Below are 13,878 nucleotides of genomic sequence, written 5' to 3' on the forward strand. Positions count from 1 at the left end.
ATTAGTTTAAATTCGTTTCGAAATTCCGCGGAATTTCGTTAAATTTCGTTAGAAGCTAGTTTTTTCTAGCGAAATTTTTGTAATTTTACGAAACGAAACGAAATCAAAAAATCAGATTTCGCCATGCTCAAATTCCGCGAAATTCCGCGGAATTTCGTTTCGAACCACCTGAAACGAAATTTTTCGAAATACCGCATATGCTTAGTGTGTACCCAGTGAGTGTGACTGTTCCAATCTCAGCTCACGCGAATAGACGCCTGCACCTGCTCTACCTTCGAGGAGGGAGCCGTCAGTGTAACAAACAATGCTGTCCGACATACTTCTCTCCAAATAGCCAGATGTCCACTCATCCCGCGAGGGGAATTGTGTCGAAAATGTCATATAAGGAAAACTACTAACTTGTGTGAGATCACTTGGAGCAAGGAAAATTTTATCCCAATTAACCATAAGCGGTAACAACGAAGTGTGTGTAGAACTGCGGTTTACAGGATTCTCTTCCATAAAACCGAGAACCCATAGTCGGTAAGTACAAGAAAATGCTTCTTGTTTGAGATATATGTGTAGTGGTGCCACGTCGAAGAGAACTTCGAGAGCAGCCGTGGGAGTTGAAGAGAACGCACCAGTCATGGCCATTAGGCACATCCTTTGAAGATGGCCTAATTTAGACTGAATTGTCCTCACTTCCCCTTTTTGCCACCACACAAGACATCCATAAGCCAAAATTGGTCGTACAACTGTTGTGTAAATCCATTTGATATATTTGGGTTTAAGACCCCATGTTTTACCAAAGGTTCGTCGGCATTGGCCAAAAGCCATACACGCCTTTTGATTCTGAACTCAATGTTAGGAGTCCTGCAGCCGAATTCCGGTCAAAAAATCTCTTGTAAGAAAAGAGATTTTCGAAGAGATTTTCAAAATTTTCTTATTTTGGAATTCCGACGAAATTGTGGAAGAAATTTTTTGACAGATGAAAAAGAAAACGAAAGTTTAAATTTCTTCCAACTTTTGGTGGGAGAAATTCGATAAGAGATTTTTCTGGGATGAAATTTGACGGTATAATTGAGTCTTCAATCCCATAATGTGTGTAAAATAATGTGAAAAATGTTCTCGGTTCCCTGGGTATGCATTCATTGTACTTGATAAACACTCAAAATACATACTCAAGCAATGGCAAGCATAGAAAAGCTTTCAATAAATAATTGTGGAAATACTAATAGAACGCTAAGTTTGAAATGAGGCCAAGTTCCAGATGGAATGTAGAACCATTGAGAAAGAAGAAGAATCGTGTTTGATTGATTATTTAATTACATTTTTTCAAGACAAACATTCAAAAACATCCGAATTATTTAAATATCATGACGCATATGTGCATAATCAACTATCATAATAAAAAGTAAGCAGATTTCAAAGACTAAAGCTAAGCTAAAGCTAAGCTAAAGCTAAGCTAAAGCTAAGCTAAAGCTAAGCTAAAGCTAAGCTAAAGCTAAGCTAAAGCTAAGCTAAAGCTAAGCTAAAGCTAAGCTAAAGCTAAGCTAAAGCTAAGCTAAAGGTTAAAGCTAAGCTAAAGCTAAGCTAAAGCTGTTAAAGCTAAGCTAAAGCTAAAGTTGTTAAAGCTAAGCTAGCTAGTTAAAGCTAAAGCTAAAGTTGTTAAAGTTAAGCTAAAGCTTAAAGCAGCTGTTAAAGTTAAGTTAAGCTAAAGTTAAAGCAGCCGCTGCAGCCCCAGCCTGGCCCCAGCCTGCCCAGCCCCAGCCCGCCCAGCCCCAGCCCAGCCCCGGCTCAGCCCGCCCCAGCCCGCCCCAGCCTGCCCCAGCCCGCTCAGCCCGCCCCAGCCCGGCCCGTGCCCGCCCCAGCCCTGGCCTGCCCAGCCCCGCCCAGCCCCAGCCCGCCCAGCCCGGCTCAGCCCCGCCCAGCCTGCCTCAGCCCGCCCAGCCTGGCCTGCTCAGCCTGCCCAGCCCGCCCAGCCTGCCCAGCCCGCCTCAGCTCAGCCTCAGCCTGGGCTCAGCCTGCTCAGCCCAGCCTGGCCTGCCTGCAGCCTGGCTCAGCCCGCCTGCCTCCCAGCCTGCCTCAGCCTGCTCAGCCCGCTCAGCCTGCTCAGCCTGCCTGCTCAGCCTGGGCTCAGCCCGGCTCAGCCTGCTCAGCCTGCCTCAGCCTGCCTGGCTCAGCCTGCTCAGCCTGCCTCAGCCTGCTCAGCCTGCCTGTGCCCAGCCTGCCTGCCCCAGCCTGCTCAGCCTGCTCAGCCTGGGCTCAGCCCAGCCCAGCCTCCCAGCCCGCCCAGCCTGGCCTGCCCCAGCTCTCAGCCTGCCAGCCTGCCTGCCCAGCCCGCTCAGCCTGCTCAGCCTCTCAGCCTGCCCAGCCCGCCCAGCCCGCCCAGCCTGGCTCAGCCCGCTCAGCCTGCCCGCCCAGCCTGCCAGCCCGCCCGCCTCACCAGCCCCGCTCAGCCCGCTCAGCCCCAGCCCCAGCCTGGCTCAGCCCGCTCAGCCCGCTCAGCCCGTCAGCCCGCCCCAGCCTGGGCTCAGCCCGCTCAGCCTGGCTCAGCCCCTCAGCCCGCTCAGCCAGCCTGTGCCCAGCCTGCCTGGCTCAGCCTGCTCACCAGCCTGCTCAGCCTGCCTCTCAGCTCACCAGCCTGTGCTCAGCCTGCTCAGCCTGCCCAGCCTGGCTCAGCCTGCCTCAGCCTGGCTCAGCTCGCCTCAGCCTGCTCAGCCTGCTCAGTGCTCAGCCAGCCTGCTCAGCCTGCTCAGCCTGCTCAGCCTGGCTCAGCCTGCCTCAGCCTGCCTGCCTGCTCAGCACACTGCTCAGCCTTCAGCTCAGCTCTTGTTGCTCAAGCCTGCCTCTAAAGTTAAAGCTAAGCTAAAGCTAAGCTAAAGCTAAGCTAAAGCTGAGCCAAATGCTAATGGTTTGGTGTTTTCGAGGTAATGAAGTTAGAGCTTTCGTTATTTCCAGACAGTTGGAAATCACAACAATGTTGCTGTTACTGCATATTTTCATTACTAAATTGAATATTTATCATTTTTTCCCTTCATTATTTCAGTAACAATAAGCGAAAGCAAGTTTTATTTTCGATATGATGATGTTTTGAGCAATCGGTATGCAAATAATTGTCAAAAGACATCTAGTGGAAAATTTGTGAACTAATATTTTTCTTCGCAAGAAATTTTAGTTTTTTCTTTCTCTTCAGTCTATCGGAATACGGTATGAAGAGAAGAAATTTTTGGAAAGAGAAAGAGAATTTAAAAATCTCTATTTTTAAAGAAATTTTTCAATTTTTTCTTGAACCTTCGGAATTCGGCTGCAGGAAAGCTTTGAATCCAAAATTAGACCCACATACTTTACTTGATCTGTTACATTGATTTCAGAACCAAAAAGATGTAATGGACGAATACCATTACGATTACGTTTTTCCGTGAAAAGAACAATAGATGTTTTATTCGGATTGACCGAAAGGCCATATTGGCGACACCAACTTTCAATTACCTGAAGAGCATTTTGCATCAGGTCGAATAAGGTAGTAATGCACAAACCCACTATCAATGTAAGATAGTCGTCGGCAAATCCATAGGTAGGAAAACCGCCATTATTGAGTAACCTCAATAGCGTATCTGCAACGAGATTCCACAAAAGTGGAGATAATACTCCACCTTTAGGGAATCCGTTGACACTTAATTTCCTAATCGCTGCTTGACGTAATGTTGAATAGAGATGTCGGTTTCTAAGCATCTGGTAAATCCATTTGGTAATTATATTAGGTGGCCCATGACAACGTGCGGCTTCCAATATTGCATCGAAAGACACGCTGTCGAAAGCACCTTCAATATCTAAGAAAGCACCCAAGCACGATTGCTTTTGAGCGAATGCTTTCTCGATATCGTACACAACCTTGTGTAGAAGAGTCACGGTGGACTTTCCAGATTGGTAAGCATGTTGATTAACATGAAGAGGCATGTTTGCCAAACAGTCATCATGAATGTGATGATCGATAATACGTTCTAAGCATTTCAGAAGAAATGAGGTCAGACTGATGGGTCTAAAACTCTTCGCTTCTTCATACGAAGCACGTCCTCCTTTTGGGATAAACTTTACAGTGACATCCCGCCAGGATATGGGAATATACCCAGTAGCAAAACTGCATACAAAACATGTTTGATGTGTTCAAAACCTCTCTGAAGTAGAACGGGATAAATCCCATCCTCCTCTGGAGATTTGTAGGGAGCAAAACTGTTAAGTGCCCATTGAATTGATTCAGTAGTTATGATTCTACGTGCTTGAGCCCAAGACCCATAGCTACATGAAAAGACATCAGGTTCATCCGAAGATGTTATATCGACACATCCAGGGAAGTGCGTATCAAATAAGTGCTCTAACGATTCTTCATCAGAAGAAGTGTAGTCGCCATTTGGCTTGCGAATTTCGCCAACTTGGAAATCCTTGGATCTCGCAAGAATTTTATTCAATCGACTGGCTTCACTCAAATTGGAAACATTTGCACAAAGGTTTTTCCAGCCGGATCGTTCAGCAGATCGTAGAGCCTTCTTGTAAGCTTTGCGAGCCAACTTGAAAGAATCCGTCCCTGATGAATGGCGTCTGTTCCAACTCCTTCTGCACTGCTTCCTTAGCTCAGCCAAATCGGAATTCCACCAAGGGGTTCCTCTTGAGGTTTTTACAGAACGTAAAGGGCAAGCTTCTTCGAAAGCTTCCACGATGTGCAACGTTGTAGTATCAACTGCATCATCCAAGTCGGTAGGAGTTTCTATTGAAGGTAGATATCCATGAAATTTGGTAGAGAGCAACTCTGTGTAAAGATCCCAGTTTGTTGAACGGGGATTTCTAAAACGCAAGGTCTGCGAAGTAACATTCAAATGATCAAAGTAGATGTAGCGATGGTCAGATATCGATTCCTCATCTGACACATGCCAATTCGTCAATTCGTGACTGATTCTATTGGAGCAAAGGGTTATGTCTAACACTTCTGCTCTATTAGATACCATAAAGGTTGGGCGATTGCCTATGTTAAGTAAACTAAGTTCGGTACTACTTAAGTATTCCATCAAGCTGGAGCCTCTCAGATTGATATCCGAGCTACCCCAGATGATGTGATGAGCATTAGCATCACTGCCGACAATTAGCGGAAGGCCTTTTGAAGTGCAATATATGACAACTCGTTTGAAAGCATCCGTAGGGGATGGTTCATCATGTGGTAAATAAACCGAACAATAGACGTATTTCCTGACGGGTTTCCGCCAGTTGCATCAATTGTGACAGCACATACATCTCTGGTTGTTAGCTCAGAGATAAGTGTAGCAACAATAGCATTGTTAACAAGCACACATGCACGCGGCATTGATCGAGAGTTTGCCATTTCTTTACTGAAAGCAGCAAAAACCGGGTTCACTAGGTTACCTAGGTAGAAGCTACCCTTGCGAAAATAGGGTTCCTGCACCAAAGCCACTTGGGATTTGCCATTTTGCATGAGTCTACAAAGATTAATCGTTGCTGTTCTTTTATGCTGAAGATTGATTTGAGCTATCTTAACTGAAGCCATTGCAAATTAAGATAATGCCGATAAAGTCCAGATTGAATAACGGCCCTAACAGGGACTATTCATTTTTTTTTTTCTTATTTCACAGCTGAGAGGCACGCGAGGAAATCTGCAAATCGTCAAATCTATAAAGCTGTCCGCTACTGGGAAAGTAATATGCCGAAGACGGCTCACCAAACACCCCAGCAAAAAGTAAAAAATCAGATGGAAAACATTGCTTTTAGCATTTTTATTTATACATACTATGGATAGAAAAAAGTATTTTACAATGATACAGTGTTTTTGAATCAGGAACATCAGAATTAAAAAAACACATATGATGAAAATAATACTGGAATGTGAATCAAACTGATTCCATCTACCAGACCAGTTTGATCTTCCAATCAACATTATATGTTTTTCGTCCAGGTGTATGTTTTTTGTCTTTTCTAATCAACAAGAAGGCAGTACCATGAGTACACCGATGGAAATAATTATAACACAGTCGCTGATTTTTAATACAAAATGGTCATGTTTGAGGATCAATATCTCGATTTCTAGCTATTAGATTAAGGACAGTTTATGCATCCCATTTTAAAATACAGTCAAATTTCACTCGTTGGGTTATCTTTAGATGGGCTACGATTTAGTTGGGCGCCCGTTAGTTGGGCTGTAGCCCACTTAAAACGAAGGTGGACGTCAAATTATGACATCAACGGCAGTTTTTTTTTCTTTTTCGCAGTTGACAGCTCTGAATTTCTATTGTATTTGCTGATTTGACACAGGCTTGTAAAATGTCATCTGCATGTCATTTGGCTAATTTGTTCATAACTTTCTTCGGAAGCCAAATTTACTTCACAATTTAAGATGCACGCATAACGCTTGAGTAGTGCTATATTTTTGTCCAAAGGTACATTACTCTAAATATAACATCTGAGGCTAGAGAGTGAAAACTCTCCAAAATGTCACGTGTCATTTGACATAATGTCATTTGAATGACATTTTGCCTCCCACGCCTCAGATTACATATTTACAGCAATGTTTTGTTAGACAAAGTTGTAGCCACATTTAAGCGCTATAAGTTCGCCATACTTGATAGTTGATAACTAACTACTGAAAAAAGTTCTGGGAAAATTATGAAAAAGAATGCAAATGACATTTTACAACACTGATTTGACAGATGAAATCTCAGCCCAACTAACGAAAGTCTTTCACTAGATGGGCCACGAGTTTAGCCCAACGAGCGAAAGTTGAATGTAACCTGAATTTTCAATAAATGGTTGTTGTTTTGTATGCATGCCTACTGAAAATGATGTTTCGGATGGAAATAATTACAAAGCCATTCCACTTATATAGAGTCCCATATAAAAGTGGTGCCTTTATAATCATTTCCATCTGAAACAGCGTTTTCAGTAAACATACATACAAATAACAATCAATAATTGAAAATTAAGGCTATTTTAGGCTGAAATGCCAAAAATTTCCTTAATCTGATCGCTATGATTCTTTAATTTCCCAATAAGCGTTTGCTTGTATTTCATTTAAATTTTGTGTTTTCATTTATATTTTTATTTTTACTATGCATTGTGAGATTTTTTGTTCTTTACCGGCTCAGTCTCATTCCATCGCCGAAATTAGCACTTCGATCGTAAACATAGGAGGCTGCGGTTTTTGTTTACGGTGACAGTTTGTATTTTTTTTTCGCTCTGTTTTACCGCTCTGCTTCTCCGAATTCGCACCGTGTTAAAATTGTCCCACATTTGCCGGTTGACACATGCCATGCACCAACTGCGACCACCATCGTAATGTGCTGAAGCATCATCATCCCACGATTGGCATTGGTTGACACTTGTTGCTTCTTGTTTTGACATCAGCGCTGACAGGATTTACAACCGTTACATAGTATTGTACCTCGTTAGTTAATTTTTCTACGAAATTACTGACTAACTTCTGTGCTGTCGTTCGATTCGAAGCGGCAATTAATTTTAACTTGAATAGCAATATCAATGTGAATGTGGAAACCAGAAATTCTAAAATTCTTAATCGTCTACCGTTGGGGAGCGAAATCCATCCACCTCATGAGATATCAATAAATTAAAAAGGGTTTACGGTAATTAATTTATAGATAACTAGCAGATCAAACCCTGCATCGCTCGGGATCAGTACAGGGTGCGGCATAAAATAATGCGAAAATGTTTAAACTTGAATATTGGGTTAATTTGAGTAGCTAGTGACTAATTACTATGATATGGAAATGCTAATATCATCTTCCAAACTTGGACGTACATGTTCATGATAGCATTAGAGGCGAAAGTATAGAATTGATAGTTCCGTTAGGATACGGCAGGCATGAAGAATGTTTTTATAGAAGTCGATTTGAAAGCGAGCGGAGGGCAATATTTGTGATGGCACATATCACACGACCTTCCTCCTGCCAAGCTCCCGTATGAAGGGGGAGGGAAGAATATCAGTGTGGAAGCTGATATATCTCCACTGGCAACAGAAGACTAAATGCTGATGTCATATTAGAAATTTGGAGACAGTACTCGTCGATAGCAAATCCTTCCGCACGCGATGGCATATGAGCAAGTCAAACCACCTTCCTTTTGCCAGTGGAGATATATCAGCTTCCACACTGATATTCTTCCCTCCCCCTTCATACGGGAGCTTGGCAGAAGGAAGGTCGTGTGATATGTGCCATCACAAATATTGCCCTCCGCTCGCTTTCAAATCGACTTCTATAAAAACATTCTTCATGCCTGCCGTATCCTAACGGAACTATCAATTCTATACTTTCGCCTCTAATGCTATCATGAACATGTACGTCCAAGTTTGGAAGATGATATTAGCATTTCCATATCATTGTAAATCGTTTAACTTCACGTAGAAGTAACACACACGAAATCATTTATTTAGACTAATTACTGTTGAAAGAATATTTGTTTATGTTTACTTTCAAATTCCGCAACGAGAGTTTGTAATTGTTTTATTGTAATTTTGAAAAAAAAAAAGGTACGCAAAAGAAGTGACTACTAGTTTGTTGCTCGCCCAGAAGACGCCGAATGAGATTTCTATGGTGGTAGGATGTCTTTTGGCCACAGTTTATCGCCTTAAAATGTCTCTACATGATGGATCTAAGCAGCGGAAGCCGGGAAGTGGATGTCCGTGCTTTGCACGTATGCCAAACCTGATCAAATCGGCTCGTGGAAAGATTTCTCGCAACCTGGTGCGTTCCAGCACAAAACTTGCCAAGGAAGTCAAAATTTTTAAGAAATCCATGCGAAAACCATCAAAGAAGACTTGCATGTAGCTTCTGAAGCTTGAGTGTGACGCCGCTTTATTACGAACCGGGTATAGAAACTACGAGCAGTGGTGTAAATCTGTGAACCTTACTCACAAAACGAGAAGTAGGCAATGCAAAATACTCGCGAACATTTGTTTTGCCTTTTTCTTGCCTACCTACTACTCGCAAAGAAAACAAAAAACGAATCCTGAAAAATGTTCGAGAAGCTTCGCGAGTCATTCGGGTGAGTTTGCAACGGATTAAAACTGCCGCCTGTTTTCATTGATTATTCTTTTTTTTATTATTTATTCAGTCTAAGGCCGAAGTGGCCTGTGCGAGTCTTCTCCATTCGACTCGGTCCATGGCTACACGTTGCCAACCACGCAGTCTACGGAGAGTCCGCAAGTCATCTTCCACCTGATCGATCCACCTTGCCCGCTGCGCACCTCGCCTTCTTGTCCTCGGCAGATCGTTGTCGAGAACCATTTTCACCGGGTTACTGGCCGACATCCGGGCAACCGCAGTCGTCCGATTTTCACGATGTGAACGATGGATGGTTCTTCCAGCAGCTCATGCAACTCGTGGTTAATTCGCTTCCTCCACGTACCGTCGGCCATCTCCACTGTACCATAGATGGTACGCAGCACTTTCCTTTCGAAAACTCCAAGTGCGCGTTGGTCCTCCACGAGCATCATCCAGGTCTCGTGTCCGTAGAGAGCTACTGGTCTAATGAGCATTTTGTAGACTATCAGTTTGGTACGGCGGCGAACTCTATTCGATCGGAGCGTCTTGCGGAGTCCAAAGTACGTACGATTTCCAGCCATTATGCGTCTCCGAATTTCTCTGCTGGTACCATTTTCGGCAGTCACCAGTGAGCCCAAGTACAAAAATTCTTCTACCACCTCGATTTCGTCACCACCGATGCAAACTCGCGGTGGGTGGCTCACATTGTTTTCTCTTGAACCTCTTCCTATTTAGTCTTCGACGTGTTGATGACTAGTCCGATCCGCTTGGTTTCCCTCTTCAGTCTTATGTAGGCTTCCTCCATCTTCTCAAAGTGATGTGTATCTAAATTAAACTAAACTGCACTTTCAGTGCAGCTGGTATAAATAAATGTTTATAGCAGAAGGATGATACCGATACCCAACCTAATAAACGGTCCGGCGTCTGTCGGTCTCTTTTGATCGCAACCCTCCAAGCGTTAACACGCATTTCTACAGTACTCCGAAAACCCTTATTCTTCTGTCCTCCGCGGGTGATTAATTTATCAGTATATAATATTTGGCGACGAGGAAAAAGTAAGTGGAAACTTAGATAAAGTGCATAAAATCGAGTGCCTTTTGCCCGTGTTGAACAACTTTGCCTTCGTGTGGAGTGAGCAATTTTGCCCCCGGCGGAGGCGCGATACCTGCAGGAGCAGCAAAGAATAAAATTGCCTCGGGCGGAGGTGCGGATTCTGCTGTAGTGGCAGCGAAAGGCCTGTGAAAAGAAATCAGAATTTTCCCCGACGGGGACTGTCCGGAGTAGCGGTACAGGTTTAGAGATCCGTCGGTACGGTGAAGGAAAATTTTAGCAGCTGTTTGGCCATTTTGTGCGGTTTCGCTGGCGGATATTGAAATCTGTTTTCAGTAGACAACTGTGTTTCCGTCTCGAGATCCGTGAGGATTCGCTTCTATTGGTGCCGGATTGTTGCTGACTGGCCGTAACGATTACGACGAATACGACGACGATATTGGCGACGAGCAGCCGGTTGGCCAGACAATTCCTTTTCATTTTTGGAGTACAACCGTCGAAGTGTCTGGTAGCGTTGCCACGCTTCGGTAACAAGTTCATTCATAATTGATTAAGATTGAAAACGGTAAGATTACCACGGCGCACCGAAGTCAAGTTAAGATCACCAATGATGCGGGCGGCCGTGTGCGGCGAAGGATGGTGGTGTATGTCGATCGTACTGTCGATAACCCTGGTCCATCTCCACCACCACTGCTAGAAACGATCCAAGAAGTCGAGCCGTACAAAGAATCTTTCTGGGGTTTCTCGGAGTGCGAATTACCCGGTATCGAATCACGATTGGTCAAGCCGCATCGAACATGGAGTGACGTTATTAGTTTGGCGCTCGATGGCCTGCCATGGCGTTCGAGAACAATGTACAAGAACTATTACAGAAGTAATTTCGAATATTTTCAATTGTAAAGGTGATTAAACAAGTTTTGTAGATATGAGAAAATAATTCCTTCAAATTCAAAATGTAAACAATAATCTTTAAAGAAGGAAGGATTGATGTGTATCTAAATTAAACTAAACTGCACTTTCAGTGCAGCTGCTATAAATAAATGTTTATAGCAGAAGGATGAAACCGATATCCAACCTAATAAACGGTCCGGCATTTGTCGGCCTCTTTTTAATCGCAACCCTCCAAGCGTTAACACGCATTTCTACAGAACTCCGAAAACCCTTATTCTACTGTCCTCCGCTGGTGATTAATACTTATCAGTATACAATCAAAGTTACGTGCCATAATATCTATGTCGTCCGCGAAGCCAAATAACTGGACGGACTTATTGAAAATTGTACCACTCGTGTTAATCCCTGCTCTTCGTATTACCCCTTCCAAAGCGATGTTCAATAGCAGACACGAAAGACCATCAACTTGCCGTAACCCTCTGCGGGTTTCGAAGGGACTCGAGAATGCCCCTGAAACTCGAACTACGCACATCACCCGATCCATCGTCGCTTTGATCAACCGTGTCAGTTAATCCGGAAATCCGTGTTCGTGCATTAGCTGCCATAGCTGGTCCCGATCGATTGTATCATATGCGGCTTTGAAGTCGATGAATAAATGATGTGTGGGCACGTTGTATTCGAGGCATTTCAGCAGTACTTGGCGAATGGCGAACACCTGGTCCGTGGTGGAGCGTTCGCCCATAAAACCCGCCTGGTACTGCCCCACGAACTCCCTTGCAGTTGGTGCTAGTCGACGGCATAAAATTTGGGAGAGTACCTTGTAGGCGGCGTTCATCAATGTGATTGCGCGGTAGTTGCTACAATCTAGATTATCGCCATTTTTGTAGATGGGACACACGACACCTTCCATCCACTCCTGCGACAAAACTTCCTCCTCCCAAATCTTGGTAATGACCCAGTGCAGCGCTCTAGACAGTGCCTCAACACCGTGTTTAAATAGCTCTCCTGGTAGCCCAGGGGCTTTGTTGTTCTTCAACCGGCCGATCTTCTCCTGGATTTCCTGGAGATCCGGAGCCGGTAAAATTATGTCCTGCGCGCGTTCTCCCAAGTTCATCACCATACCGCTATCTTCGTCTGCCACATCGTCATTCAGGTGTTCTTCGTAGCGCTGCCGCCACCTTTGGATCACCTCACGCTCGTTTGTAAGCAGGTTCCCGTTTATGTCCTTGCACATATCGAGCTGTGGCACGTGGCCCTTACATGAACGGTTCAACTTATCATAGAACTTTCGTGTGTTATTAGCGCGCTACAGTTGCTCCGTCTCTTCACGGTCTCGATCTTCCTGCTGGCGCTTTTTCCTCCGGGAAATTGAGTTTTGTCTGTTCCGCACCCGTTTATATCGTGCCTCGTTCGCCCTCGTGCGGTGTTGCAGCAATATCGCCCATGCTGCATTCTTCTCTTCTAATAACTACTCACTTTCGCCGTCATACCAGTCGTTTCTCTGATCCGGGGCACCGTGCCAAGTGCAGCGGTTGCGGTGCTACCAATGGCGAATCGAATATCTCTCCAACCATCTTCAAGAGACGCTGCGCCTAGCTGCTCTTCCGTTGGGAGTGCCACTTCCAGCTGCTGCGTGTATTCTTGGGCTAGTCTACTGTGTTGTAGCCGCCCAATGTTAAGCCGCGATGTCCGACTTCGACGCGTGTTGTTCACCGTCGAGAGTTTTGAGCGCAGGCATACTGCAACGAGGTAGTGGTCGGATTCAATATTCGCACTGCGGTAAGCGCGGACGTTCGTGATGTCGGAGAAGAATTTACCGTCGATTAGAACGTGGTCGATTTGGTATTCCGTTTCTTGGTTAGGTGATCTCCATGTGGCCTTGTTTATATTTTTGCGGGGAAAGGTCTCCCAGGACTACCATTCCGCGGGAGGCTGCGAAGTTTATGCATCGTTGGCCGGTGTCATTCGATACGCTGTGCAGACTGTAGCTGGCACTGGAGATCTTATTAAAAGTTTGTTTGCTCGGATGAGACTCAATCAAGGCGATTCCAAGTACAATCTTCAAAGAAGAATGAGATCGGTCCAGTGTGACTACTTTCCCAAAATGGAACAGGTAGAAACCCCTATCGACAAATCAGCATAACACCTCGCAACATCAATAAACCTTAAAATTCACGGTAAGAGGTCACGCATACTCATGACGTTGTTGCGTCGTCATTTAATCATCGTAGGGAGTTTACGCTATCCTCCACCAGAGTCGCGATGGTAGCGAAAGGGTCGCGCAACATAAATGCAACAAACTCAAGGCAAATAAATTAAACTACAAACGAATCCGAAGCAACGTAGAAACACTCAAACATGTATTCAATAAATAGTAATACGAGTAACAACTTTTACATTTTGGATGGCTTAACAATTTAAGATTTATTCGACATTTAATATTAACAGTAGGTTTTATTTAATTAAGCATGCTTATAATTGTGTCGAATTCTTTCCTCTTTCTCTCCTCTTTACTCTATCCTACTTGTGTGCGTATTCAAATTCTACTATCTGTGCTGTTGTGCTTGTTTTTTCATTCCCTCATTCCCAGCGATGTGACGATGATGCAGCAACGAAACGGCAAATGCTGTTGCACCCGGGTGTCTAATCAGATTGGGTTGGGTGGGCGGCCATAAATTACGATACGTGCGCACGATTTGTATCTCGCCGACATCCAACCTCAATTCATCGAAATGTTCGAATGTTTAGCGATTCACGCTCTTCAACCTACGGTTGGCACAAAAAACTTCTCCGTGGCGTCCTCAGCGGACGCCACACTTCACGCAAGAATAATTGGTCCGGACTCACCAGATGGTTACTGCTGATGTATCTGCGCTGCTGTTACCGCCGATGCCGGTTG

General features: G+C 44.5%; 1 protein-coding gene across 1 annotated transcript; it reads left to right on the forward strand.

Annotated features, from left to right (window-relative positions):
• Positions 1–1,101: 1,101 nt before the first annotated feature.
• On the forward strand, positions 1,102–13,654 carry LOC134209457 (uncharacterized). Its single transcript, XM_062685442.1, has 4 exons — positions 1,102–1,119; positions 1,718–2,036; positions 2,206–2,650; positions 13,570–13,654. The coding sequence occupies exons 1-4, from the start codon at positions 1,102–1,104 to the stop codon at positions 13,652–13,654; spliced, it is 867 nt and encodes a 288-aa protein (XP_062541426.1).
• The last annotated feature ends 224 nt before the right edge of the window (positions 13,655–13,878 follow it).

The sequence above is a fragment of the Armigeres subalbatus genome, chromosome 2 (genome assembly GCF_024139115.2).
Source record: "Armigeres subalbatus isolate Guangzhou_Male chromosome 2, GZ_Asu_2, whole genome shotgun sequence".
Lineage (NCBI taxonomy): Eukaryota > Metazoa > Arthropoda > Insecta > Diptera > Culicidae > Armigeres > Armigeres subalbatus.

What these genes read in the sequence shown, in the direction of transcription:
- LOC134209457 (XM_062685442.1), top strand. An exon ending in CCTGGCCTGCCTGCAGCCTG is followed by an intron (nt 2,037 to 2,205) that starts GCTCAGCCCGCC and finishes GCCTGTGCCCAG; the next exon opens with CCTGCCTGCCCCAGCCTGCT. An exon ending in CAGCCTGCTCAGCCTGCCCA is followed by an intron (nt 2,651 to 13,569) that starts GCCTGGCTCAGC and finishes CCTCATTCCCAG; the next exon opens with CGATGTGACGATGATGCAGC.